Here is a 24,357-nt window from a genome sequence, read left to right as displayed (position 1 = left end):
AGGGCACGCTGGGAGCTGAAGTCCCGCCCCGCCAGGCCCGCCGGGAGTCGCGGCCCCACCGCGGGGCACGCTGGGAGTCGTAGTCCTGAGGCGGAAGTCTGCCGGAAGCTGTGGTCCGCCGCGGGGCATGCTGGGAGCTGTAGTCCCGCCGCCAGCCGCGCCGACGGTCTTAGCGGGGCCGCCGGCGGGGGAGGGCAGGGAGGCCTTGCGGCGGGAGCAGGTCACCGGGCCCGCCGGACCCGCCAACCGCCCTTTCCGCGTCGCCGGCCGTCGAGGGCCCGCAGCGAGAGGAAGAGAGAAGGGGGGGAGGACCGGGGGGGCGGTGCGGTGCAGGCCGGAAAGGCGCCGTGCCTCCCAGGCTGCCCCGCGCGAGCCAGGCGGGCGGCCGCGGGGGAAGATGGCGGCGGGTGTTGGGTGCCGTTGAGGCACTGGCTGCGGCGGGGATGGAGCCTCCTGCGGCCCCGGGCCCCGAGCGGCTCTTCGACTCGCACCGGTGAGAGCCGCGACGGCCTGGGGGGTGCGCGTGGGCCTCTCCCGTGTTTCGTGGGAGCGGGCCGCGGGCTCCCGGGGGAGGCCCGCGCAGGAAGTCGGGGTGTCCCCGGGAGGAGGCCCCGGGGGTCCGCTGGGAGAGGGGGTATTCCACGGGAGCTCCGTGGGAAGGGTCGGGGTGTCCCGTGGGGGGACCGGTGAGGGTCCAGGGTGTGACTGGGAGGCCCGGGATGGGCTGGGTATCTCGCTGGGGAGGTCCGGGAGGTTATGCAGAACGGGGGAAAACAGGGTGATACCGGGGGAGGGCCCGGGCGGGCAGCTGGGGATCCGTCTATCCCGCAGGCATCCCAGCCATGCGCAGGCTATCTGTGCTGCTCTTTGGCCCTACAGGTTTCCGACCGATGGGTTCCTGCTTCTGGCCCTGCTGCTCTATGCACCCGTGGGGCTCTGCCTGCTCGTCCTGCGTGTCTTCATCGGCGTACACGTCTTTCTGGTCAGCTGCGCTCTGCCTGACAGCGTGCTGCGACGGTGCGTGGGCCTGGCTCTCCCCATGGCGTGGAGCTACTCTTGTTGCCCAGGGTGGGGATGGGGTGTGCAGACAGTGCTGTGGGGCAGCGTGGAGCGGGAGGGCTGCCCTTGCCTGTTTGGGGTCCTTAGCCATGGAGGAGGCTTGGCTCATGTAGAGGTTTACAGGGAGCTGTGCTTTTGGGACTCTTCATCCCCAGGACCCATGAAGGTGTCCTTCTCTGCCAAGGCTAAAGCTGGCAATTGCCTCTTGAGTGCTCAAGGACTGATCTGGAACACTTGGATCAGCTGAGTATCCTGCTAAGACTTTATGTGGTGGCTTGCTGCCCCATATTTCATGCTGTAGCTACAGCTCTGCAGGCAGCCTTCAGCCCTAACTGCAGCCCCCCAACAATTCCCGTCCCAGACATCTGTCATATCATTTCCATTTTGTACCAGTGTCCTTCCTGAAGTTATGTGAACTCCCAGGTCTCTGTTCTGTTTATTGGGTGTGTAAGCCAGAAGTGGCTCAGACTGCAGGACTTGAGGAAACCACTTTCCCCCCTCCCAGGTTTATTGTACGTGTGATGTGCTCAGTGCTGGGCTTATTTGTGCGGCAAAGTGATCCCCAGTTTCGTGATGTCAATGTGAGGGTGTATATTGCCAACCACGTGACACAATTCGATCACAACGTCATCAATCTTCTGACCTCGTGTAATACGGTGAGTAACTTGGAGCTGAGCATGGCAGGTCTGGAAGCACCTCTCTCCAACAGAAGCGCACAGAGACCTCTTTCAGAATTTAGGTGTTGCCATGGTTGTCTTCAGTTCTTATTTATTAACCCAGGATTGCACAAGCCTTGAGTTTTTTTCTGTGGTTCAGTGCCATGCTGTTAGGCTCTGCATGAAAAAAAGAAACAGTGCAAGGAGGAACAGAAAATGTTGCAGTGGGTATTGATTTTATTGAAAGAGAGTGGGCAAATCCTAGCATCTCTATCTTTTTCTGGCCTTTCACATAGGCTGTGTCAGAAGCAGGGTTGGTTGTGGGGTTTTCCCACAGCATTGGGTGCCACTTCTGTGTGTGTGGACAGCCGGCTGCGCTGCAGAGGAGTGCTGAGGGAAGCTGCATGGTGGGGCGGTGGTGCTCGGGTTATTCTGCTGGGCTGGTGGTTGTGTAACTTTCCCTGTACTCTTGTGAAATTCCTGATGTGTGCAGTTCCTGAATCAACAGGCTCTGAATGTGCCTGGGAGTGAGTTTGTTGGTCCTGTATCCTGAATAGCAGTAGATTTGCTCTGTACCTGGAGAAAAGTAACTCTTGGAAGTAGTGTGTCCTTTGCCAAGCATGTCAGGAACTACTAGAGAGAACATGGGGAAACACAGTTGTTGCCCAGGGCATGGAGGGAGTTTGTTTCTCTGGCAGACAGGGTACAGTCTGAACTGAAGATTAGGAATCAAATTTCCAATGAATTGGGGCCAGAGCAGTTACTGAAGCCTAGCAGTAACGTGTTCTCTGCTACTAGTGCTTTTGGCCTGGAGGTTGTTCTCTCAGCCGCTAGAGGCATTTTTGCTAATAAGCAGGAACTTTGTCTCCCACTGTCATCTGGGAAAGTAGGCCTTGAGGGGAGGGGAGGACGGCATTTCTTCCTTACTCTTGTTTGCCCTTGCAGCCTGCATTGAACGGTGCCCCTGGCTTCATCTGCTGGTCACGGGGATTCATGGAGCTGGGAGTAACAGGAAGCCGAGCAGAGCTGGTGGATTCCCTGAAGGTGTATTCGTCCCACAGGGGAAACCCACCACTGCTGCTGTTCCCAGAGGAGGCTGCCACCAATGGCCGGGCCGGCTTGCTCCGCTTCAGGTACTAGGAATGGGTATTCCTGCGGTGGGGCTGTCGTCGTTTTGTTTTAGCTTTGGGGTAATTCACTGCTGAATTCTTCCTTTTCAGCTCTTGGCCGTTCTCAATCTTGGATGTGGTACAGCCAGTTGCCCTACAAGTTCAGAGGCCTTTGATCACTGTGGTGAGTCAGGGACCTAGGGCAAGGAGGAGTTGTGGAGGCGTGCACTGTGTGAGGGTCTTGGCGATGTTGTTAATTCTGCTTCTGCTTTGAAGCCTGTGGGTAGTGCAGCCTGGCCTTGTGTCCTGTCACCCCAAGGACTAGCTTCTCAGTGCTAACCCTGTTTTTTGAGTGCCTTTCCCAGGGAACTTCCACTAAGTCAATACTCTTTTAGTTACACTGGCAATTTTGGTAAAAGTTTTAGTGGCTCAGCTGTCTAACAATGTGCCATCTGGCTTCATAGCATCACTCTGTCTCATCTCCTCTTTGTGAGTTCCCTTCTTTTAATGTGCTTTGAAAGAATAGCTCCAGCCACCGTGGAGACTGGATGACATGCCAAAGGTTATGCAAGGTTCTCTGGAGTAGGTTCTTGAACTCATGTTTCCCAAATGCAGATATGTAACATGATGCAACATTAGCTTCAGAAAGGAGGCAAAGTTCATGATGGTAATACTAGCGCTACTAAATAGGTTGGAATAAAACTCTTCTCGGCTTATTTACAGAGTGAGATTTTATTGAATTTCTTATTTCTTGATAATGATTTATGGATCTACTTGATTAAAAGACACATCTTATATTTGTCTGACATTTTAGTTGATTCTCTATTGTTCGTCTTTTTAAGGTAGCAGAGCACAGTGGGTAGATTTAAAGCCACTTACCAGCAGGTCACAAAATATCGCTGTCCATACTAAAACATCAGCATGCAGGTATTTTTAAAGTGAGGTTCTGTTAAGGATTAGTTCTTTGCTATTTAGTGGTTTTATCGGCGCTGCAGGTAACAATATTGAGGTCTCTGCTGGTAAAGTTCAGGTTAGTACATGATGAAAAACCTAGATTATTGACTGTGATCCAGTGAACTACTGATAGCTGCCCATGAACGGCTGTTACTTGTAAGTCTAATGTGGTCTGTGGGTGCATAACAAGAGGAATATCTGGGAGTGTGAGGAACACTGTTAGCTGGATGTGTGCAGTGATGAAAGCTGTTAAAATATTATGCAAAGCTTTGGTAACCCTGCTGCCAAGAAAGTGGGGCAGTAGTAGAGTTCAAGGAGGCCATAAGCATGATGCAGAATCCAGAGAACAACACTTAAAGGCACTCAGCTTAAATCAGCTTGTTAGAGAAAAGACAGAGAGATTGTTGTGGACAGCTGCTTGCATGTTGAAGAAGAGGCTTAAGAGTGGAGAATTCTCACTTTTTTTTCTGACAAAGCACACAGCAGCAGTCTTTGTAGGTACTGAGACTAAATATTGGTACTGCACAAGTTCAGGTTTGGACTAAGATGCAGTTTTCTAACAGTGAGGATACTTTAAATTTTTTAATGACTACTCCAGAGAAGTGGGAGGGCTGTCCTGTTCTGTTTATCTTCTTATGGTTTTGGCTCCTCCAAGAAATTCTGAGAGATGTGACAAGTTGAATATTTGTTTGTGTATCCTTTCTTTCATGAATGTTAGGGAGAACAGCATGTACGTAACTGCAGATCTGTTTGAAGATACTGGTTATAGTCGCTTCTTGGCTCAGATTTTTACCTTCAGAGGTCGAACAGGACTTTTTGCCCTTCATGCACATTGGCTAAGTAAATCCTGGTGGATTTCTTACATAATTTTAAACCATCATAAACTTCCAAGGACTGTGAATGGTTCGGTCAGTGCTTTACAGAAAGCTTTCTTAGACACCTATGTGATATATATCAAACAGTGGGCTGAGCAAACCACCAAATTTGGGTTTAAGAAAGAATTTTCTCCAGCTCCAATCGGTTGGAATTTTGAAGGAGGCTGTTGTTCTGTGGCACGAGGCGGCGTAACTGAAGTCTGGCTGTTGGCATCGCTATAAGGCCTTTGATTTTAGGTTTCTTAGATTTGTTTATCCAGGAGATGAGGCTTCTTTATATTACCCTTGGTGGCTGTGGTTTCTGGGCTTTTCTTGTTTATAGCACCTCTTTCCAGGCCATGGAGTAAATTAGGCATGAGGCCTGTCTTGGAGCCACGCTGCTTTGGTTGAGGACAAAGTCAGGTGTAAAAGAAGCCAAGGCAGCTACATTGTGAGCTGTAGATCGTGAGATGGTGTGCTCACCGCCTTGTGGAAAGTTTGCTCACTGCAGGATAAAAGTAACCAACTACAAAAATCCTAGGAACAGCGTCCATTCAATAGCAAATTCTTTAGAATCATTGAAAAGTGTAGATTGGGGGGAATCTCTGGAGGTCTTTACTTCAGCTTTCTGCTCACAGTCAGGCTGGCTTCTGAGTATGATCCAGCTGCTCTGGGCTGTGTCCCATTGAGAAGGATGGAGAGCCCACCACTTCAGAGCGCCTGTTCCAGTGCTCTCTGCTGGCAGGCATCACAGTACTTCTTACAGAAAAGGTTATTTACTAATTTTTAGAAAAAGGAAGAAAGTAATAAATTATAGTTCACCTTCAATGATTTATCTTCAAAGAGAAGAGTTGCTTAAGGCTTCACAGTGTGGCCTCTTTGGAAATGAAGAGAGAAGGCTTACAGGAGTTGAGACATTACATGTGCTGTTCCCATCAGAATAAGGGAGGATTGTTTGTGGTTCTAAGGAAGTGTTAGTAGGTGTTAAAGGCATTTTCAGTCCTTTCTAAAGGCACAATCTAGTAGGGAATGTGGGGATATTGAGGGAAAATCTTGCTGTCCTAGTGGTAGGAAAAGATGACTCGGAGCAGTGAAAACTTTGACTCTCTTCCTCTGCCTGTTGAAGACTAATGAAGGTGAATCTGTCCTGGGGCTTGCCCTCACTGCACCCTGGGTTTGCCATTCCTTCTTTCCCAGTCCTCCACATCTCTCTACCCGCGTATCTGTTACTCGCTACCATGGCTTAGCTGTGTTCTGCGTGCCTGCTTCCCTGATGGAGACCTGACTAGCTCATGTTTTGTGGGCCGCAATCTCATTGTGCTCTCTTCCCCAGAGTGTGGCTGACTCCTCCTGGATTACGGAGCTGCTCTGGACCTTCTTTGTTCCCTTCACAGTTTATCAAGTAAGGTACTATCTCTCTCTCTCTTTCATTTGGGGCAGGGTTTAGGGTGGGCAGAGAGCCTGATGTTTTTGCCATTGTAGTAAGAGATCTTTTGGTGTGCGCTAATGCGCACCCTCATTGTGGTATCTCAGCATGGCTTTGTTCAGCATTATTTGGTTCATGCCAGGTCCAGCTTCTGGATCAGCTTCAACCAGCTTCTGAAGTGGAAGGGCTCTTGGTTCCTGTGTTGAGTTGGTGAAGGAGAGGAGTCTCTCAGGGCTTTTATGTCAAGTTTGCAGGCTATATTTTTGAAGCTAGCTGCTCTGCTGTAACTAACCCCAGGGTCGCTCAGGTCCTGTGGGTGATTCCCTGCAGGCAGCTCAGTCCTCTAGCATCTGTCTTTTCCCTGCAATCCCTTGTAAATTGCAGACGTGGTTCAGACACCTGTCTAGGGCCCAGGTGAGCCCAGACTGGCGGAGTAGCTTTCGTGGAATAAGGGTCCATAGGCAGTGGAAGGGGCATGGCATCAAATTTAGGGGTCGGGGTATTTCAGTAAAGAAAAGTCTTGTGCTGTAGCTTTCCCCAGCCTAATCTGGCTTGAGTCTTGCTGATCTGTTTTCTACTTTCATGTTAACGGCAGGGTCTCCTCATTTGAGGCCTTTCTGGGAGCTTTGTTAGGAGATACTTCACATGTTACGCTTGAGTGCTAATAAAGATTCAATGAGCCAGTTTTGTCTTCTGAGCCATGCCTTGCCCTTAATTTTGCAAGCTAGTGTTGAGGTTTGACGCTCGTCTTGCAGGAAGAGATTTGGGGTGAGCAGGGAGAGATGAGGTGGGGATAGCACTATTGCATTATTGACCCCAGATGGGGCTGGCTCCTCCAGCAGCCCCTGAAGCAGTCAGCCCAGTGCTGTTGTCCCCATTCAGGTGGATGCCGTCTGTCCCCAGACGAGCTGAAGAACTGAGTGAGGATTTTGCGCTCCGAGTTCAGGAGGTAGGAGGATGATGTGGGAGAGGGATGTGTAGGACTGCTGCAGTTTGGGATGGTCACAGAGGAGAGTGGGGTGCAAGCAGAGTTGCAAAGGGCATTTCTGGATGGGTGTGTTTGTATGATGGGAACTCTGGCCCGTATTTATTGCCCCTTATAATAATTCAGTTTTTCCATAGCCTATTTGCTAGCCCCCATTTATCCTTTCTGCCAGCTATCAAGGCTCTCCCCATCTAGTTCAAACCCTTCACTCCCTTTTCATAATACCACAAATCAAATAAAGCAATTGTTTCTCTACCTTTCCCTTATGTGCTGGGTACCTCATAGTTCCTGTATCTCCCTGTCAGCCTGTTTTGGCAGGATGATATTGCCTACTCCTGGTCCTTCAAGTGCTCCATGCAACACTGAAATGCATCACTGAGGCCCTGGAGAAATCAGTTCCCAGTCCTCTTCCCCTCGCTGTGGCTCCACGCAGGCCTGTACATCTGATGCACTCCCCTGCAAGATGGGAATGCCTGGGTCATACATGTTTTGTGTCGTGTACATGTGACTCTTGTCTACATTTCTGCAGCTCTTGGCCATGGAGCTGGGTGTGGTATCCACACGGCTCACTGCAGCAGATAAAACTGAACACATGAAGAGGCTGAGACACACATCCGTTCTCCCCTTTGCCCCAGGTAGGTGTCCTGGGTAGTGTCCTGACTATAGAGCTGCCACTTAGGCTTTGCCTTCAGGGAGGCCTCAGTCTGCTCTTGGTTACTTGTGCGTGGGAGGAGAGGAGAAGGCATGTTCGACATCCCCCTGGGGGGCAGGGGCTGCCTGTGTGCTCTAGGCTGGGGGTTGTAGCTAGCTGGCAGGGAGAGGACCACCGCTCCTGAGTGCAGACATGACGGTCGTGTGTAGCAGGTCTGGCTTTCTTATCGTGCCATTTCATTCCAAAGAAAGTGGAGGTGTTGCAACTCAAAGGCCATGCACCTTTAGACCACCGTCTTGTGCCCACTGTTCCTTCTCTTGCAGCCTCAAACCAGCCCCTGGCAGCCAGGCCCAGGATGCCTTCCAGCCTGACTGGCATTGCTCCTGAGGATGTGCGGATCACTGCAATGGCTCAGCGAGTCAAGGAGGTGCTGCCTCATGTCCCTCTGGAGGTCATCAGGATAGACCTGGGTAAGCCTGGGGTATTAGCAGGGGCGGAGGGTCACCTTCCATGCCAGGTTTCTGTGATACCTGAAAGCAGAAACCTTGTCCCTGCTGCACTGTGGAGCACAATGGCAGCAAGGATGCGAGTGTCCTGATGTAGCAGCCCCCTCTCTAACAGATCCTCTTTGTCCCTACAGCCCAAACCAACTGTGTGGATACCACCATTGCCAACTTGCTGGAGGGGAGAGTACCCTTCTTCCCTGAAAGTAAGGAGGCTGGTACTGACCTGCCTGCCCCGTCTACCTCCCAGGCTGCAGCTGCTTCTGGCATCCAGGGCTCCATAGCTGTGCCTTCTTCCAAGGTACTTCTGGTGGTTGTGTTGTCTCCTCTGGTCTGATGGCTCGCAGCCAGAGCATGAGGGTCTGTGTTCAAGACTAGCCATGGTGTCAGGGGAATGGAGCATTTTAAACTGGAGACTGAATTGGCATGCTGGGTCCTTGCAGAGCCACTAAGGAGGTCTCCTGGCTTTGTTTGACTGTCTCCTGATGGCTCTTGTGCTTTCTGTTCCAGCCAGCTACAAAGCAATTTGCAAAGTCCCCTGTGGAGCGACACCTGTCCTTGCAGGAGCGGAAACGAGCGTTGTATGACTATGCCAGGAGGTGAGAGTCTACCCACACGTCCCCTTGTCAGAGTCCCAAACCCCCATCCCCAGCAGTACCCGGATATGCCCCAAGCAAGGGTCAGCCCTTGCTTTGCCTTGTGTCCTCCCGTTCCTCTCCTCTGGCCCAAGACAGCGGGGCTGAGGCAGTGAACCATGGCTGAAGGAGGGGAGGCAGATGTTTGTCTGCTTTGCCTGTCCCAAGCATGCAGCCCCTTCTCATCCCTGGGAAGCGCTTTGTCTCCTGAATTGCCACTGGGGCTCTGGTTTTGGGGACTAGGTGGGATAGAAGCTGTTTGCCAGAAACACAGTTGCTGAGGAATGGGACTTAGCAAAAAAACCCACAAACTTTTGGTTCTTTGGTGTAACAGATTTGACTGATAGAAGTCATTGTGGAACTACAGATTTCTTTGAAATTAGCATTGATGCTGTGGAACACTCATTTTAGAAAGAAGTTTGCTGTTTGGCAACAGGGACAGTGCAATTAATCTTCTTTGGTGTAAGTGGAGGATTACAGAGAACAGGGAGTGAGTTTGACCTCTTTGCATGGTTTTGATGAGGCAAATATTGGAACAAGTGTCCAATTCTGGTGTCTGGGTCTTTTTTTAGAAAAGATACAGAAAATTCAGAATGAGTTTGGAGGGGAAGCTAAGTCTGAAAGGCTGTTTAGTCTGGCAGATAAAAGCAGAATACTAACTAGTGGTTAGAAGTTGTAGGCAGACAGACTTTACCAAGGTAATGGGGTAGTTGTTTCTGAAAAGGAAGAGGATTAATCGGTGGAATAAGCTTCCAGCAGAAATGATGGCTTCTTAGTGCCTGGGTGTTTCCCGGTGAGCCTGGCTGACTCCTTAGAAGGTGCTGTAGAAGCTGCTAGAGATAATGGAGCGTTTGGCTCAGTCCAGAGCGACAAGAGGCATGCTTGCTGCAAGACCGGTCTCCACTCCGTAGGGTCTCGCTGTGAAGGGGAGAACCCATCTGGTGTCACACTCAGGCGTTGCACTGAGCTTTGCTCCAGAGCACTCCAGGAGAGTCAGGAGAAGATTGTGGAGGCTCAGGGATCAGTTAAACCTTTGAGATCCTGTGGCTTTTTGACACCACACAGCTCCCTACTGTTGAAAATAGGAGATGGCTGTGGTTGGAAGTTGAAGGTAGGCAAATTCTAAGTGCCCATTTCTAAAGGGCTAGCCCTAGGTGACTCCAGGTAGCTCTTAATCACCAAGAATTTAATTTAAACAGGTCTGGTTTTCTGAAAGATCACTTCAGTTTAGAGGAATTACATCTCAGAGTAGTCCTATGGCATAGAGAATGTTAGACTGTCTTTGGAGCTGTCCCCCAGACCTTTTAACGTGAGCACAGAGATGGCTGAGGGCTCTTGCTGGATCCACTGGGCATGATCTGTTCAACAGCAAAGAAAAGAAGGTGGAAATCCTTTCCTGTGGATACCCCACCTGCCTTTGTCGCTCCTCTGCGTGCTGATCTTTTATGTCCCTTTTCTGAGGCTCTTCTGACTTCTGGCTGTAGTGATCTCTATACTTCTGTGAGAGGAAGGGATCCCATCAGGAGTTGGAAAGGCGATTGTGCTCCTCATCTTTCTTTACTCCAAAGAAGGGCCTTCCTTACTGTCCTAGACTCGAGAGCAGGTACGTGTCCATCTCAAGTTCTGAGTAAAGGCAGCAACCCCTGTCACTCAGCCATTTCAAGTTCCGAAAAGGTTTGCAGCTCAAGGCTTGCTGAATGTTGTGCTTTCATATGACCCTCTGCCCAGGCTGCTGAAAGTGCTGGTGATTCAGTGAGGTGTGCCTGTTCTCAGGGGAGGATTTTGGTTTTTCAGCACGGTTCGTTCCCCAGCTAACTGGTGTTTAATGGCAGCGCATGCAGGACGTGGCGGAAGCCGGGCGTTTGTCAGTTCAGGGTGGTGGTCACAGAGTCTGGTGGTCTTGCAGTGTCACCTCTCTGTTGTCTTTGGTCTGGCGCCTTTTCCTGCTTCTGTGACCTGGAGTGTGCACGTATCTCGTCCAAACCGAGGTGTAAGGCTTAGCTTCTGTGGTCCCGCGCTTGGGGACTGTTACAGCTTCGTACCAGCAGCCTGCTCTGCTCCCGCGTGTGCTTTTTAGCTTACCCAGGTGGAGCGTTCTGGATGCAGGCCGGTAACATGCCAGGAGTTGTTGGATGTTGAATGGCCGGGGCTCTGCTGGCAGGGTGGTTCGAGAGAACCGTCATGCCGGGAAACCTTGCCGGGGAAACGTCCATTCTGAAAGCTGGGCAGTGACCCCTTCGGGGCCCAGAGCTGCTGCTGGCAGTCCCCAGCAGGCTCCTGCGGCTCGGTCCAACTCAGCCCATGCTTGGTTCATGCTCTGTTGGACTTATCCCCAGCAGTGACTTCAGTTAGCCTTCCGGCTTTCCCGGACCAGCGTCCGCTGCCTGCCGGGTTCACCGGAGTTTCCTTAGGCTCTAGGCGAGCTGGAAATGAAGACGGGGGTCCGATGCGAGCGAGCATGGGGTGTGGGGGGCTCAGTTGCCGGTGCAGGGAGGGCCTCCAGCTGTGCACCTCGGGAGGGGCGGGGGGGTTGGGGGGTGGTGAGGGTCACCTCAGCTGCCCGGCCCGGCCCCCCTCACCCCTCCGGCCCCGGCCCTTCGGGGTTCTCCTCTCTGCCCACCCCCTCCCCTCTCCAAGCGACGCTCAGGCGGATCTTCCCGGTCGGGTTTCTGGGAGGGGCGGTCCCAGGCAGTGCCCTCCATCGGCAGAGCCCCGGGGCCAGCCCCCGGCCCGGCCTGACGGCGCTTTCTCCCGCAGGAGGTTCGCCGAGAAGCACGGCGCGGCGCGGGCCGGCGGCAGCCCCTGAGCGGGCGCGGCGGGGCGGGCCCGGAAGCGCCCGTGCCCTGCGCGGCCGGGCTGGGGCGCCCCCTGGCGGCGGAAATAAACGGCGGCAGCGTCTGGCGCGGCTCGGCTCTGCGGGCGCCGGGGGAGGGGCGGGGCCACCGGGGCGGGGGGGCGGGGCACCGGGTGGGGGGCGGGGCCAGGCCGGCTCCGTGCGGGTCCGCACGCGCCGCGGCCGCCGCCCGCTCGCTCACCGCACGTAGGCGCCGCTTAAAGGGGCAACGCGGCGGGGCCGGCGCCTCCGCTGCCGGGCGAGCCCCGGCCGGCGGCCGCGCCCTCGGGGCGGTGCTGGCGGCGAACCCTGCGGGGGTCCGGCCGCCGCAGGCGCTGCCGCCCGGGTGCGGACCGCGCGGGACCCCGAGGTCGGAGCCGGTGCCCTTTTAAGACACGGGCTCCCGGTGCCGGTGGTTTTATTTACATGGGGGCTCGCGGGCGTCACGTGACTGGCAGAGCGGCGGGGGCTGAGCGCGGCTGCACCCGCGGGGCCATGGCGTGCGCCGGCGACGACGGTCCGTGGGGTCCCGGGGGGCCGGCGTGTACCGGGGGGGTCTGGGTCAGCGGGGTCCCGGGTGGGCCGGCCTGAACTGGGGGGGGGGCTGGGTCAGCGGGGTCCCGGGGGGGCTGGCGTGCACCGGGGGGGGGACGACTAGGTCAGCGGGGTCCCGGGTGGGCCGGCCTGAACGGGGGGGAGGGGGGGGGGGCTGGGTCAGTGGGGTCCCGGGGGGGCCGGCGTGCACCGGGGACACACACTGGGTCAGCGGGATCCCGGGGGGGGGCTGGCATGCACGTGGGGAGGTCTAGGTCAGCAGGGGTCCCGGGAGGGGAGGGGAGGGCTGTCGTGCACCGGGGAGAGGGGGCAAGTCAGTGGGGAGCCAGAGCAGGCGTCCTGGGCGGGGCGGTGTGCACTGGGTGGGTGTGGATCAACGGGGGTCTTGGACAGGCGGGCTGACATGCGCCACGGTGGCTGGGGCAGAGGCAGACGGGGGGGTCCCGGGGGAGGAGGGCACGCCGAGGAGTAGCCCTGGGCAGATAGGGGTGCACAGGACGTCTCGGGTCAGAGACTGCACTTGCTGCTCCTGTGGTGCCTGGGCAGTGGTGCAGGATGCACTTGGGGAGGGGTCCCAGATGGGATGGCGTGGGCCCAGGGCAGAGCGGGTGGGCAGCGTGGGGGCCAGGCGGGTGCTGGGCTGACAGCCCCCCCAGGCTCCTGGGTGGAGCTGCGGTGTGGCCAAGGGTGCCTGGAGCCCGAGCCCGCGCCCTCGCGGTTCTTCTCCTGCCATGCCGACGTGGAGCGGATGCTGCTGGAGGCCCAGCTGGAGACAGAGAGCGGTGATGGGTGAGTCCCAAGTGGCACCTGGAGTCCTGCCTGGCCAGAGTGGGTGTCGGGGGGCCGGGGCAGGCTTGGTGACTGAGGGGGGTTATGTTTGCAGTGCCCTGCTTGCGCTGGGCTCCTCAGCCCGGGAAGATGATGGAGCCGGCCAGGTGAGCGAGCAGCGTGGGGAGAGTGAGCTGCTCCCTCCCCGCAGCCAGCCCCAGCTGGGCTGCCCCCACCCCCGGCAGGTAAGGTTGCTGGTCCCCAGTGCTGTGCTGTGCCATGCCGTGCCCTCTGTGGGCTGCGCTGGCCATGCCCCTAGTCTTACCTGCCTTACCACTCCTTCTAGCGGGATGTGCCAGAGGAAGCCGAGCGGAGGGAGCGACGCCTGCCAGCATCCCTCAGCTGGGCCTGTGCCCACCACCCTCAGCATCTGTCTCCAAAGTAAGACCCTCATCCCCTGCCCCTGCTGTCTGCCTTGGCACCCTGTCCTGCTGTCCCTGTGCCCTACTGCTGTGCTCTGCCCTCGTGCCCCCTTTAACCGTGCCTTTTTCCCAGGGAGTTTGCCTTTGTGTGCTCCCCGCAGCCGGTGCTGTGGAGCCTGCAGGGAGGTGCTGTGGGGAGAAAGAAGAGACTTTTCAGTTCAGAGCTGCTGCTGCTCTTCATCCCCTCGCTGCTGCTCAGCCACGTGCTGACCCTGGGACTGGGGTGAGTTTACAATGGGCCTGACCTGTGCTTTTGAGTACCCTTGGCCAGAACAGACCCCTTGGGTGCAGGCAGGGTGAGCCCTGCACTGCTGGGTGTTTGTGCAGTCAGGGGCTGTCCAGGGAGCCTCTGGCTGCCCTGACCCAGGGGGCTGTCCCCATGGCAAGCTGGGGGGAACGCTCCTGGATTTGGAGTGGTCATCCTTGGGTGCTGTTCTGCACTGCTTCTCCCAGTAGCCACAGTTTTCTCCATGGCTGCTGCCCTCTCCCCTCACTACTGTCTTGCTGAGGCCCAGCAGGCTGTCCCTGTGGGGGTGCCTTACAGTTGCTCTCTCCAATCCAGGATCTACATTGGGAAGCGGCTGGCAGCCTCCTCAGCAAATCCACTGTGAAGAGCTGGGCTCAGTGAAAGATGGGTGATTCCACCGCCCTGCTCTTCCACTCAGCGTGCGGAGGGAGCCCAGGCACCAGCGTAGCCCAGCTGCTCCCAGACTTCATGTTTGTGGCACGAGGTGCCATCTTCCCTTGTCCCTTCTTTAGCCCCAGCCTAAGGAGCTGATCCTACTCTCCCACGTAGACAGGAACCCACTGATGGCAGCTCCCACCTGCAGGCAGCCCCTGTCCTCCCTGTCCCTTGGTTATGGGTCCAGGTTCCTCCTCTTTAACACAAGACTGTAAATATGACTCCTGAGCCTGCAACACCATGTGCAAATAAACAGCCCTGTGCCAGCTCGGGAGGCAGAGCCGTGTGCTGGCAGTCACCGCGCCAGACCCAGCACAGCCCGGCCAGGGGAGGGCAAGCATGTTCCCCAGCAGCATTGGGTTCCCATGGGCTTTCCCTGCTGCGGGGGGCTCCAGGCTGCAGGAGGGTGAGGAGTCCCTGCTTTTTGGGGTGCTGGAGCACAGTGCTGGGGTGGTGCCTGGCTGTGGAAGGGCCCCTGGTTTGGCTGTGCATGAGTAGGGTTGAGCACTGGGGCTCGTACAGGGTTTTCAGCCCCAGTTCAAGGTGCCCGGCTGATGCGTTAGCCCTTTATTAGTTGGCTGTGGCCATGGCCTGCTGCAGCAGGGAGGCAGGGGCTGGAGCCCAGCGTGGCTGACTGAGGCAGCAGCACCAGCCTGGTGGAGGCAGGGCTGCAAAACCAGGTACTGCCAGGAAAACTGGTACTGCAAAGCACGGTGCTGCCCAGGCCCACTCCTCTGCAGTCACAGTGCCTGAGCCAGAAGTGTTTGTCCCAGTGCTGCAGGATGGGGTGGGCGGCCGAGGGACAGGAGCTGCCTCTGGCATGGAGAGCTGGAGGGGAGGGAAGAGCTCAGCACATGATGGCAGAGAGTTTGCTTGTTGCCCTGCATGTGGCGTGGTCCATGGGCAGTTCAGGGTGGAGGGAGGAAAGTCCTCTTCAGCGCGGTGTGGTCGCACCGCTGGAGGGGCTGCAGGGGTGGGAGCTCAGCAGAGCTCTGCGTGGGAGAGATGTCCTGGCACAGGCTGGTGTGTAACTGCTTCACCTCAGCAGGAAGCTTCTGGTGTAAATACTGCGAGAGAGGGGGGCTAGGGGTGGTCCAGCACGCGAGGATCAAGCAGGGCCGTTTGTCCAGCAACCAGCTGGGAGCAGGGGCACCACGGGCTTTTCCATCCCATGGGCAGGGATGGCTGCGAGCGGGCACGGGTCAGAGCTGTGACACTCGCTTGGACTTTGGCGGCGGAGGCGGCGGCGGCGACTTCAGCCCTTTATTTCCATCTGCTGTCGGCAGTGTGGATGCCTGCGAGCAGAGATGGCGGTTACCATGGGGGCGGGGGGTAGTGGGGGCTGGGGGCCTGGGCCAGGCAGTACCTTCCCTCCGGTTGCAGCATCGCTGTGCTCCAGGAACGTCTCGTACACCGTGGGGCTGATCTTGCGGGGCAGCGGTGGGACCTTGCTGGCACTCTTCACACGGCCGCCGAAGCCAGTGGGAGACAGGGACGGCCCTGTGCAGGCAAGGGAGGTAGGCTGGGCAGATCATCCAGCCTGGGGGGGCCTATGGGGCCCATCGGTTGTGCCCTGGGCTGCCAGGGCCAGCTCTCCTGCCTGTGGGAGCATGATGGCCCTGGGCAGAGGGGCTGGGGGTGGCATGGGGCATGAGCCCAGTGGGGAGGGGGAGGCTGGCTCCTGCTGGGACCTGCTCTCGGCACTGAGACCTAGCAGCACGAGATCCAGGATCGAAGACCGGCAGCTCCGTGGGGAGTGTTTGGTGGGGGACATGTGAGCCATGTGGCATCTGCCTGTGCTTTGGTATCGAGTGCTCCCTGCCTGGTTCCCACTGCGGGATGTGCCTGCACCATTGTGGGGATGGGGCAAGGGGGTGAGGGTGCCTGTGCTGGGGTGCAGAACTGGGGGTGCAGGTACCTGCACTGCTGGGGTGGGGGCACAGCCCTTCTTGTGGAGACAAGGGCTGGATGCTGCTTGGGCTTGCAGGGAAGATGCCCCCCTCCAGCCATGCCAGGGGTGGGGAGCGGGGCTGGGAAGGTGCCCCAAGCTGCCAGCTGTGGTGGGGGAGTACCTGCAGTGCTGGGCTGAGCACCAGCAGTGTCTCGGCTTGGCGGGGGCCGTTTCCCGTCGGAGCTGCCCAGGCTGCTCTCACTCATGTTGCAGGATAGCCTCCGCTTCTCGTCCTGGGGTGCAGAGGGGAGATTCAGCACCTCGGGAAGCCAGGCTGCATCACAGGAGCTGCAGCCCTAGGAATGCGGGAGCCCCTGGTGGCGTGCGATGCTCCCCAGCACCCTGCCCGCAGCCCTGGGTCTCCAGCCTTGTGCCGCACCAGACTCTACTCCTGCCCTCCCTGCCATCAGCCCTGCAGCAAGGGCTGCCACTAGCCCCTCCAGGGGTCCCGTCTGGGCCGGGACCTGGTGCTGCTGGCTGGGCCAGGGGCTCTGGGTGCAGCAGGACACCCGGGGGAGCACAAGTGGGGCCCTGGGGAGGAGGGGATGTACCAGGGCTGTGCTAAGCATCACCTTGGGCTCTGGCAGCTCCGAGATGGACTGACGCAGGTCCTGTCGCCGGTACCCAAAGAAGGTGCTGGAGCGGTTTTCCTTGCGCTCGTTCCTGCGGTCCTCGCTCTCGGTGGTGCGAGGGGCAGGCTTTGGGGTCAGGGGTGCCTCCGTGCTGTGGAGCAACTGTGTCTGGTGAGGGGCAGGTGGGCAGCAGCGGGAATGGGGAGCAGGGCTACGCCATGGGCTGGCCGGCCCATGGCCAGGAGTGGCCTCCCTCAGCGAGACACCATCTCCAGCAGAGCTCGGCAGTGGGTGCTTATGGGGGACAAGCCGGCAAGACACACGTGGATATCTCAGGTGACAGCAGTGTCCAGGTGAGCCTGGGAGTTGCACATGGGGTGTCTCTGCTCCATGCCCCCCCACGGGGACAGGGCCACCATGGTGGCATGGCAGGATGGACCCCTGAGATGTGACTTTGCATAAAGGGAAGCCAGGGGGGGGCAGTGGGCTGGGGAGGTGGGAGAGAAGTGTCTGGGGTGGAGGAGAGTGAGGATGGCTCAGTGGTGCAGGGCCAGTGAGAAGGGGTGAGGGCAGTGAGACGGGGGTGGCTTGGAGCCAGTGCTCTCCACCACAGCACTTGCCTGTCTCCAGCATGGCTCAGGCGCTCCCAGTCGGATCCCCAGGCCATGGACCGAGGTCGTCCACTCCGCCGCTCCTCAAAGCAGACCTGAGAGCACAGGGAGCCTGAGGGAGAGCCAGGAGGGATGAGAGTGCAGAGCCTCCACTCTCCTTCACTTGGCTCAGCCAGAGCCAGCAGTGCCCTCTGCCCGGTCCTGGTTTTGTGCCAGTACCAGCCACCCCACAGCAGTGCTGTCCTCCCCCACCCAGGGCAGGCATCAACCCCAAGGTTCCCCATGCACAGTGCCCCTCACCCTGTTGCTGTGGCAGCTGTTTCCTGCTGCCTCGGACCTGCACTAGCTTGTCCAGTGGCATCCCACAGGTGTGCCTACACCATGCTCACCACCCTGGCACTCACCATCTCCCGCACCCCATACTGGCTTTCCACCTTTGCCCGCAGCTGCACGAAGCACTGCTCCATGCGCTCATGGAAGGGCCGCAGGTCCTCCGTCACCTTCCGTCCGTGGATCCGGATCCCCTCTGCCAGCAGTGGGGTCTGTGGAAGAACAGGGATGGGTCTGCCTGGGTTTGTGGGGCTCCCCAGGGACAGGGATGCTGGGCACTTGGGACAACAGGGCAGCTGTCCCCTCCAGCCACTGGAGGGATGCTGCAGGCTGTACCTGCCAGGCAATGAGGTCCTTCAGCTTCTCGATGTTCCCCTCGTCCTCAGGATGCTCCTGCAGGTAGGACTCCTGGAAAAAGGCCTGCAACGACCCCCCCCCTCTCAGTCCTGCTGTCCGCTGCCCCCCCCCCCCCCCCCGCAGGCAGGGACTGGAGCAAAGCAGTGCCAGTGCCTGCAGTCATCAGCCCTGAGAGTGCCTGTGCCAGACCAGGCACAGCACCCATGTGTCCTCACCGTCTCGTACTTGGCGAAGCCACCCATGACAGCAGGGTCTACGATGCCATTGAGCAGCATGGAGAGTGGGTTGACAGGCAGGCTGGGGTCATTCTGGTGCCGGTTGATCTCGCTCATAATTTTCTCATTTGTTTTCATCATGGTCTCGATGGCGTTTTCCAGGGGGGAGATGATGGTCTGTGCCCAGGGAGGGAGGGAAGGTCAGCAGCCAGCTGACCCAGCAACCTGCCTGGTTAGGTCTGGCAGGGTGGTCTCTCCCTGGCCCTGCAGGAGGGAGGCCCCAGGGTTGCACATCTCCCCACACACAGCCCCTCAGACCCCTGGCACCAGCTGCCTGGGGCTGAGCCAGGGGCTCACTGCGGAAGCACTGGACGTGCTGGTCCCTGGTTCTGAGCACCGGCTGCTGGCAGGGTTAGTCCTGGAGGCAAGAGAGGCTGCAGGCCAGGTGATGGACATGTGGCAGCAGTGAGCTTATAGGAAACCCTGGTAAATGTTGTCACGGGACGGGGGCAGCTGTGCAACAGCAGCATGCACAGCTCAAGCCCCACAGCAGACACGCATGTGTCGCAGCACTTGTGCAGCCATACGGTCCCTGTGTGCTGCAGCATAGCTGTCCTGTAACAGCCCAGCTAGGGCATTTCACGTGTCTTCATTGCTGCAGCACCTGAAACACCCTGGGCTTTGGCCAATCACCTCCCTCTGACAGAGGCATAAAACCCACGCGTGGAGCCATCGTCAGCAGTTGCAGAAGTAGCAGCGGTCTGCTGAAACTCCTCCAGCGCCTCTGCTGCTCCCTGCATGTGGTTTGTCTCCTGCTTCCCACAGAGATGTGCATCCCAGTGGATGATCCACACAAACCAGTCCCTGTCACCGGATTGATGCTAGCGGCACCAGCTGCCAGAGGCTGTCGGTGCCCTGAGTGCCGGAGGGTCTCTGTGCCCAGTGTCAGCAGAGAAACCCTTCCCCGTGGCCTGGGGACATGGCCTGGGACAGCGTTCCCACATAGCACTGGCCCAAGATCAGCCCTGGAGCTGGGACAGTGGGGTGCAAGGTGATGCCAAAAGTGGGGGGTTAGCCCTGCTGCTCAGCAGGGGTGGTAGCTGGGCTCTGTGCTTGCAGAGGGAAAGGGGTCATGCTCACACCCCACTCTGCAGGCGGAGAGCACACGTGGGAGCTGGGTCCACTCTGCCGCAGGCACTGCCCTGGCCACGCATCTGAGGAACCACAGGGGCATGGGAGCGAGCTGGGAGTCATGGGGCTTGGGGACTCGAGCACTGCGTGGGCTGGATTGGATTTGCACTGAGAGCAGAGCCTGATGGGGTGCAGGGACCAGAGCAGGGGCTTGGACGGGGCACCAGGCAGGACGTGCTCCCTGCAGCCTAGCTGGAGCTGCTTGAGCTTGGCAAGCCTGGAGGGGGCTCGGGGCAGCGTGCCCACCTGGATTTGGGGTTTATGATGCTGCTTGGGGAAGGGATGCCCTGGGAGGGCCCCGGTCCCCCCACCCCCCCTCCTCACCGTGGTGGTGGAGGTCACCGCAAACCAGCGCAGGATGCCGGGCAGGGGGTAGGCTGTTACGAAGGTTGTCCGCTCGATCCACATGGTCTGGGGGGAGGGCAGCAGTCATCCTGCCACCCTGCTCTCCATCACCCTGGGACACCCCTGGCTGCCCCGTGGGGCAGGGGGCTCCCACCTCCCCTTCCCATGGGCATGGGACCACCACCTTCCCCATCCCGGGACTGGGGGACCCCCTGTCTCTCCTATATCTCTCTTCCCCTGGACACCTGGCTCACAGGGCCCCCCCCCCCCCCCCCCCCCCGCTCTCCCCATCCTGCCCACCTGGGGGTCCCAGCAGCCCCCACCAGCACTCACTGCAAATTCATTATCTGGGTCCTTTGGGCCTTTCTTGAAGGGCCGCGAGTAGCTGAACTTCTGGACATGGTTGGCTTTATAGAAACTGCAGGGGAGGGAAGGGGCAGAGCATGAAAGAGGTCCCCCTGTTGCATCCCCTCCCACACGGAGCAGAGCAGGTACACCCTGTCCATGCTGGGGCACTCACTTAGTGATCTGCTCCGGGATGCTCCGGTCCTTGAACCGGACCTTGGCTTCCTCCACTGGCTGCACAGTGAAACACTGGATATCTGTGGGAGTGAAGGAGCCACAGGTGCACACCGCGGGGGACGGGGGCTGCGGGGGAGAGGAACCCCAGGGCCCAGAGGGGGAGAGCCCCAGGGGTATGTGGGGAGGTGCTGCGGGACCCACGTGGGGGGCGACGGCACAGGGAATTTGCTGCCCTCCCAGTCCCATCCCCACACTCGGAGGATACACTGGCCGGGGGAGCTGGTGATGTCCTCGCCAGGTGGAGACGTGCTCTTCAGTTTCTCGGCATTGGGGAAGGGGCTCAGCAGCCGCATCTCGAAGTCCTCACGACGCTCGTACTCCTTGCCCCGGTAAATGAAGATCTTGTTCTGTGGGGAAGGAAGGTGGCAGCCCATCCCAGCATGCTGCGGCTGTGGAGTGGGGCCAGCGAGCCCTCGGCCCCATGCTTCAGCTGCATCAAGCCCCGGTGCTTTAGGGGTGCAGGTGCTGACAAGGCTGGGTCCTTAGCCAAGCGGGAGACCCCCCCTCTCAAAAAAAATATTTCCCCAAACCCAGCAACTGCAAGAAAAAGGAGTTAAAGGGTGGGCTGGCTTGGGCAGCCAGGGGTCTGGAGTGAAGCTCTTTAGCTGGGCACACAGCAACCAGGGTCTGCAGTCAGTGGATACAGAAACCCACCCGGGAGATAGCAAGGAGTCCTTGAAACCCATGTGACCTCTCTGAAAATGATGCCACCCTCGCTGTGGCCATGAGAGCAGGGTAGGAAAATAAGGACGAACACTTTGGATGGAAGAAGCCCCCCAAGCATGCCAACTTATGTCTGAGTGGAATAAAAACCTAAGGAATGTAGTAGGAGTGAATGGGGGTGAAACACTTTTGCTTTCATCCAGAAAGATGAGCCCTGCCCTCACGGGTGGATGCCAGGAACCTGTTTGCTAGCACAGGAAAAGGGAGAGGTGCTGAGCAAGCCCCTGCCTACAGCACTGCCCTGCAGGGACAGGGAGAGGGTCAGTGGGGCTCCCACAGTGACCCCAGAGGTACCTGAATCTGTTCCTAAATAGCACAGTTAGCCAGTCCCATCTCTGCACTACGAGTAAGATACAACACATATCTCCCTCTGCAGCCCAGATACAACATAGTGCAGACACACCTATCTGTGCACCACAATCATGAAACAGCACAGGTACAGCCACACACCAGGGATTGAGCAGATCCTGCCTCATCATGGGACAGCCTGCCAGAGATACAATGTGTCTGTGCGCCAAGGTCACAGTCCAGGAGCCCCTTCATTTTGTGTTACAGAGAACCATGACCTTCCATGCCTTGCTTTTCTTCCATAAGTCTGTCTCCAGCTGTTTGTAAATAGGGACCATAACCCCAGCATTGCTAGAGTGAAGCTGCTGGTTTCACTTGACAGTTGCCAACACCTTCCAGCGAGCAGGGACGGAGGTGGCAGGCACGGAGGCGAGCGCTGAGCACCTCTGGGAACAGAGCTCGGGGAGGGTGCCCACCAGCAAAGTCAAACCCGCCCGGACCTGGCACCACCCATGCCAGAAGAGCGCAGGCATGGCCGGGCGCCTGTGGGCAGGGGCATGGAGGAGAAGAGCTTCAGGGCGGAGCCTGCCCAGCCGCGCCACTTGTCCTTGGAGGAGGCTCAACGGGACGAGCTGCTGCCTTAGGGGCAGAGCGCATGGCATGCGTGGGGGAGAGGAGCATCCTCCCCAGGTGCTGGTGGAGCTGGATGGCACCTTGGGGCCGCGGTCATGCCTGCTGCCCAGCTGGCACGTGGCCCGGGCAGAACTGGCAGCACACCTGAAGCGAGAGCTGCTAATGTGCGACATTTCATTAGTTCCTTCTAGTGAACTAGGAGGAGGCAGGGCTGGGGGATCCACTGCACGCACGACCTTCCCTGCCACCGGAGCACGGGCTGAGGGCTGGAGGGGCACCACTGGAGCCACCGCTCCGCCGGTGCTCCCAGGAGTTTCCCGAGAAGGTAACAGGAATCTGGAGGGGTGGTGGCTCCTCAACTGCTGCTGGGGCTGCGGCTTCCCTCTTTAGTGCTTTTCACCTGTGGCCAAGCTCCTGTTCTAACCCTTGCAAATCCCTGTCCCAAAAGCAGCATGCCTGAACAGCCTGGCCTTGCAGACCCCGTGCTGCACCCCACAGCAAGCCGGGGCCAGGCTGGCTGCCAGCACGCACCGAGCTCCCCACTCTGCCCTGCTCGCCCCGTCCCTGGGGACACCCATGTCCCAGCAGGCAGGGACTCCACATGCTGCCAGACCTCCTCTGGTTCTCCCAGTTGGGGATAGCCTGGCCGGAGCACTCAGCCCTGGGGACCCAGTTGTCACCACCACCCTGGTGAGGGGTCCCAGCCCTAGGGATTGGGGTCACCACCACGGCTCGGCTCACGGGATGCCACCCCGAGACGGCCGCAGCTGCAAGGTTTGGCCTGGGTGCTGTCCCGGGCAGGTGCAGCATGCCGGCTGCTGGCATGGCGCTGGCCTCGGGGCAGCCGGGAGCTGCTTACCCGGAGGAAGGTGGGGAATCCTTGCCCGTAGTAGCCCACGGCGAAGTAGTCCGGGCTGGGCCGCAGGACCTTCAGGATCTTCTCGTAGAACTTGGCTTCCCGCTGCTGCAGGCGAAGATGGGTGGGAGTGCGGATGGGATGGATGGGGCCCTGCCATGGGACGGGAGCCCTGCAGACCCCCTGTCCCTCCCCATGGTTCATGATGCCCCAGCCTGCTCTGCCAGCAGCCCCCGCCCCCCGCCCCCCCCCCCCAGCCCGGCTGGGCACTCACCAGGATGTCACTCAGCATTTCGTAGTCAAAGACTTCACTCTCATACTGCTCTGCCAGCTCCTTGCAGATGTGGATGGCCTCCTCCCACATCTGCAGAAGATGAGGCCAGGGCAGGGGCCCCGTGGTGTGGGGTAAGCTGGGGCAAACTGGGGGGCTTCCAGAAGAGACCAGCCCCGTCTGCAGAAGCACCCGCACCCCTGCTCCACAGTGAGGAGGGGAAGGCTCTCCCCATGTGGGCTGGTGGTCTGGCTGGGTGCTGGGGAACAGCAGCAGGACTTGGCTTCCCACCATCTCCGGCACCTGAGCCCCCCAGCCCAGGCAAGCCCCTCTCCTGTAGTGTCCCAGCTGCTGGCCCCCAGGCAGTACGAGGGGCTGGGGGCTGAGGCTGGGCTGGGACGGGATGGGAAAGGACACGATGGGACAGTATGGAATGGGATGGGATGAGATGGGGGAAAGGACAGCTGCGGCAGCTGGGTAGCTGTGGGGTGAACCGTCCAGCCCAGGCTCACCGCAGGGCAGCCCCACCACAGCAGCGGGGAGGGTGGGTGGGCTGTGCTGAGGCTGGGGGCTCGGAGCAAGAGGCAGCGATGGCTGGGGAGCCGGGCGTGCCATGAGACTGCCTGGCTCCTGCTGGCTGGGTGGGCTGAGGGGGGCTGCCAGGGCGCACGGCCATGCTCACCTTGCCCTGGTCGAAGTAGTCAATGATCTGGTTGTAGAGAGCCTCCTTCAGCTGGCGTTGGGTGTGCAGGCTGGGGCTGTGCAAGCCCTGCATGGGGGCTGTGTTCGCCTCGTCCGACCACTGCGCAGAGGCAGAGGCAGCCTGTCACACCAAGCCCCTTTGGCCCCCCACGTTCCGCACAGCCCCCCCCGTGCCCCACCTTGAGGAGCCGGGCGTGCAGCAGCAGGGTGTAGGCTCCCTCTGTGTAGTTCTCGTAGCTGACGTGCAAATCCTTCAGCTTGTACAGGTACCTGGGAGCGGGGCACGATGGCCGGCGCGGCTCAGGGTCCGGCCCCTGCTCCCCTAATGGGGCATCGCCCCCCGCTGCCAGCTGGGTGGGGGGGCAGAGCCCCCAGCACCCTGCCCCTCCGGCCACTCTGCCATCCCCATCCCATGTGCCTGGGATCAGAGTGGCGGGGGAAGCTCGGGGCCCTGGGACCCCTCACCCCAAGGTGATGCCGGTCTCCCCGGGGAGACCCCTCACCTGATGTACATGGCCTGGCGGTCGATCTCCTTGTAGAAGTTCTGGGGAAGAACAGATGAGGTTGTCTGAGTGGC

General features: G+C 58.6%; 3 protein-coding genes across 8 annotated transcripts in view; 2 read left to right on the top strand and 1 right to left on the bottom strand.

Annotated features, from left to right (window-relative positions):
- Positions 1–354: 354 nt before the first annotated feature.
- Positions 355–11,719, top strand: AUP1 (AUP1 lipid droplet regulating VLDL assembly factor). 2 transcript variants are annotated; one of them, XM_049792667.1, is made up of 12 exons: positions 355–493; positions 880–1,017; positions 1,565–1,715; positions 2,661–2,848; positions 2,936–3,008; positions 5,966–6,039; positions 6,941–7,007; positions 7,573–7,678; positions 8,019–8,165; positions 8,336–8,499; positions 8,709–8,797; positions 11,591–11,719. In XM_049792667.1, exons 1-12 carry the CDS (start codon positions 444–446, stop codon positions 11,637–11,639), a joined length of 1,296 nt encoding a protein of 431 aa, XP_049648624.1. In that variant the 5' UTR covers positions 355–443; the 3' UTR covers positions 11,640–11,719. The 2 variants fall into 2 exon arrangements, with proteins under 2 accessions (XP_049648624.1, XP_049648620.1); XM_049792663.1 differs by lacking the exon at positions 6,941–7,007 and having other exon boundaries at positions 357–493; positions 5,966–6,034.
- Positions 11,720–11,809: 90 nt separating this feature from the next.
- LOC126052053 (BCL2/adenovirus E1B 19 kDa protein-interacting protein 3-like) lies at positions 11,810–14,431 on the top strand. Of its 2 annotated transcripts, XM_049832134.1 has the most exons (6): positions 11,815–12,183; positions 12,878–13,010; positions 13,105–13,234; positions 13,336–13,430; positions 13,545–13,694; positions 14,034–14,431. In XM_049832134.1, exons 1-6 carry the CDS (start codon positions 12,093–12,095, stop codon positions 14,080–14,082), a joined length of 648 nt encoding a protein of 215 aa, XP_049688091.1. In that variant the 5' UTR covers positions 11,815–12,092; the 3' UTR covers positions 14,083–14,431. The 2 variants fall into 2 exon arrangements, with proteins under 2 accessions (XP_049688101.1, XP_049688091.1); XM_049832144.1 differs by lacking the exon at positions 14,034–14,431 and having other exon boundaries at positions 11,810–12,183; positions 13,573–13,695.
- Positions 14,432–14,705: 274 nt separating this feature from the next.
- LOC126052025 (dedicator of cytokinesis protein 2-like) overlaps positions 14,706–24,357 on the bottom strand; it is an 82,356-nt gene continuing 72,704 nt past the window's right edge. For 2 of the 4 annotated variants that reach the window (XM_049832086.1, XM_049832076.1), the window contains 17 exons: positions 24,284–24,324; positions 23,960–24,050; positions 23,761–23,880; positions 23,082–23,171; positions 22,811–22,915; positions 20,513–20,654; positions 20,246–20,327; positions 20,059–20,143; positions 19,705–19,791; positions 18,190–18,366; positions 17,954–18,037; positions 17,692–17,829; positions 17,297–17,382; positions 16,677–16,827; positions 16,226–16,337; positions 15,520–15,653; positions 14,706–15,448 (listed from right to left, as the gene is read on the bottom strand). In XM_049832086.1, coding sequence (XP_049688043.1) covers positions 15,356–15,448; positions 15,520–15,653; positions 16,226–16,337; positions 16,677–16,827; positions 17,297–17,382; positions 17,692–17,829; positions 17,954–18,037; positions 18,190–18,366; positions 19,705–19,791; positions 20,059–20,143; positions 20,246–20,327; positions 20,513–20,654; positions 22,811–22,915; positions 23,082–23,171; positions 23,761–23,880; positions 23,960–24,050; positions 24,284–24,324 — 1,818 coding nt within the window. In that variant the 3' untranslated portion in view covers positions 14,706–15,355. Of the gene's footprint in view, positions 15,449–15,519; positions 15,654–16,225; positions 16,338–16,676; positions 16,828–17,296; positions 17,383–17,691; positions 17,830–17,953; positions 18,038–18,189; positions 18,367–19,704; positions 19,823–20,058; positions 20,144–20,245; positions 20,328–20,512; positions 20,655–22,810; positions 22,916–23,081; positions 23,172–23,760; positions 23,881–23,959; positions 24,051–24,283; positions 24,325–24,357 lie in introns of those variants that run through there. The other 2 variants (XM_049832068.1, XM_049832095.1) reach the window with 2 other exon arrangements.

This window comes from Accipiter gentilis, chromosome 3 (assembly GCF_929443795.1).
Source record: "Accipiter gentilis chromosome 3, bAccGen1.1, whole genome shotgun sequence".
NCBI classification, from domain to species: domain Eukaryota; kingdom Metazoa; phylum Chordata; class Aves; order Accipitriformes; family Accipitridae; genus Astur; species Astur gentilis.
This window is presented reverse-complemented; position numbering and strand designations above follow the sequence as displayed.

What these genes read in the sequence shown, in the direction of transcription:
- AUP1 (XM_049792667.1), top strand. Translation starts at nt 444, where the DNA reads ATGGAGCCTCCTGCGGCCCCGGGCCCCGAGCGGCTCTTCGACTCGCAC. An exon ending in TTCTGACCTCGTGTAATACG is followed by an intron (nt 1,716 to 2,660) that starts GTGAGTAACTTG and finishes TTGCCCTTGCAG; the next exon opens with CCTGCATTGAACGGTGCCCC. An exon ending in GGTCATCAGGATAGACCTGG is followed by an intron (nt 8,166 to 8,335) that starts GTAAGCCTGGGG and finishes TTGTCCCTACAG; the next exon opens with CCCAAACCAACTGTGTGGAT.
- LOC126052053 (XM_049832134.1), top strand. Translation starts at nt 12,093, where the DNA reads ATGGGGGCTCGCGGGCGTCACGTGACTGGCAGAGCGGCGGGGGCTGAG. An exon ending in GGCGTGCGCCGGCGACGACG is followed by an intron (nt 12,184 to 12,877) that starts GTCCGTGGGGTC and finishes CAGCCCCCCCAG; the next exon opens with GCTCCTGGGTGGAGCTGCGG. An exon ending in CCTCAGCATCTGTCTCCAAA is followed by an intron (nt 13,431 to 13,544) that starts GTAAGACCCTCA and finishes CCTTTTTCCCAG; the next exon opens with GGAGTTTGCCTTTGTGTGCT.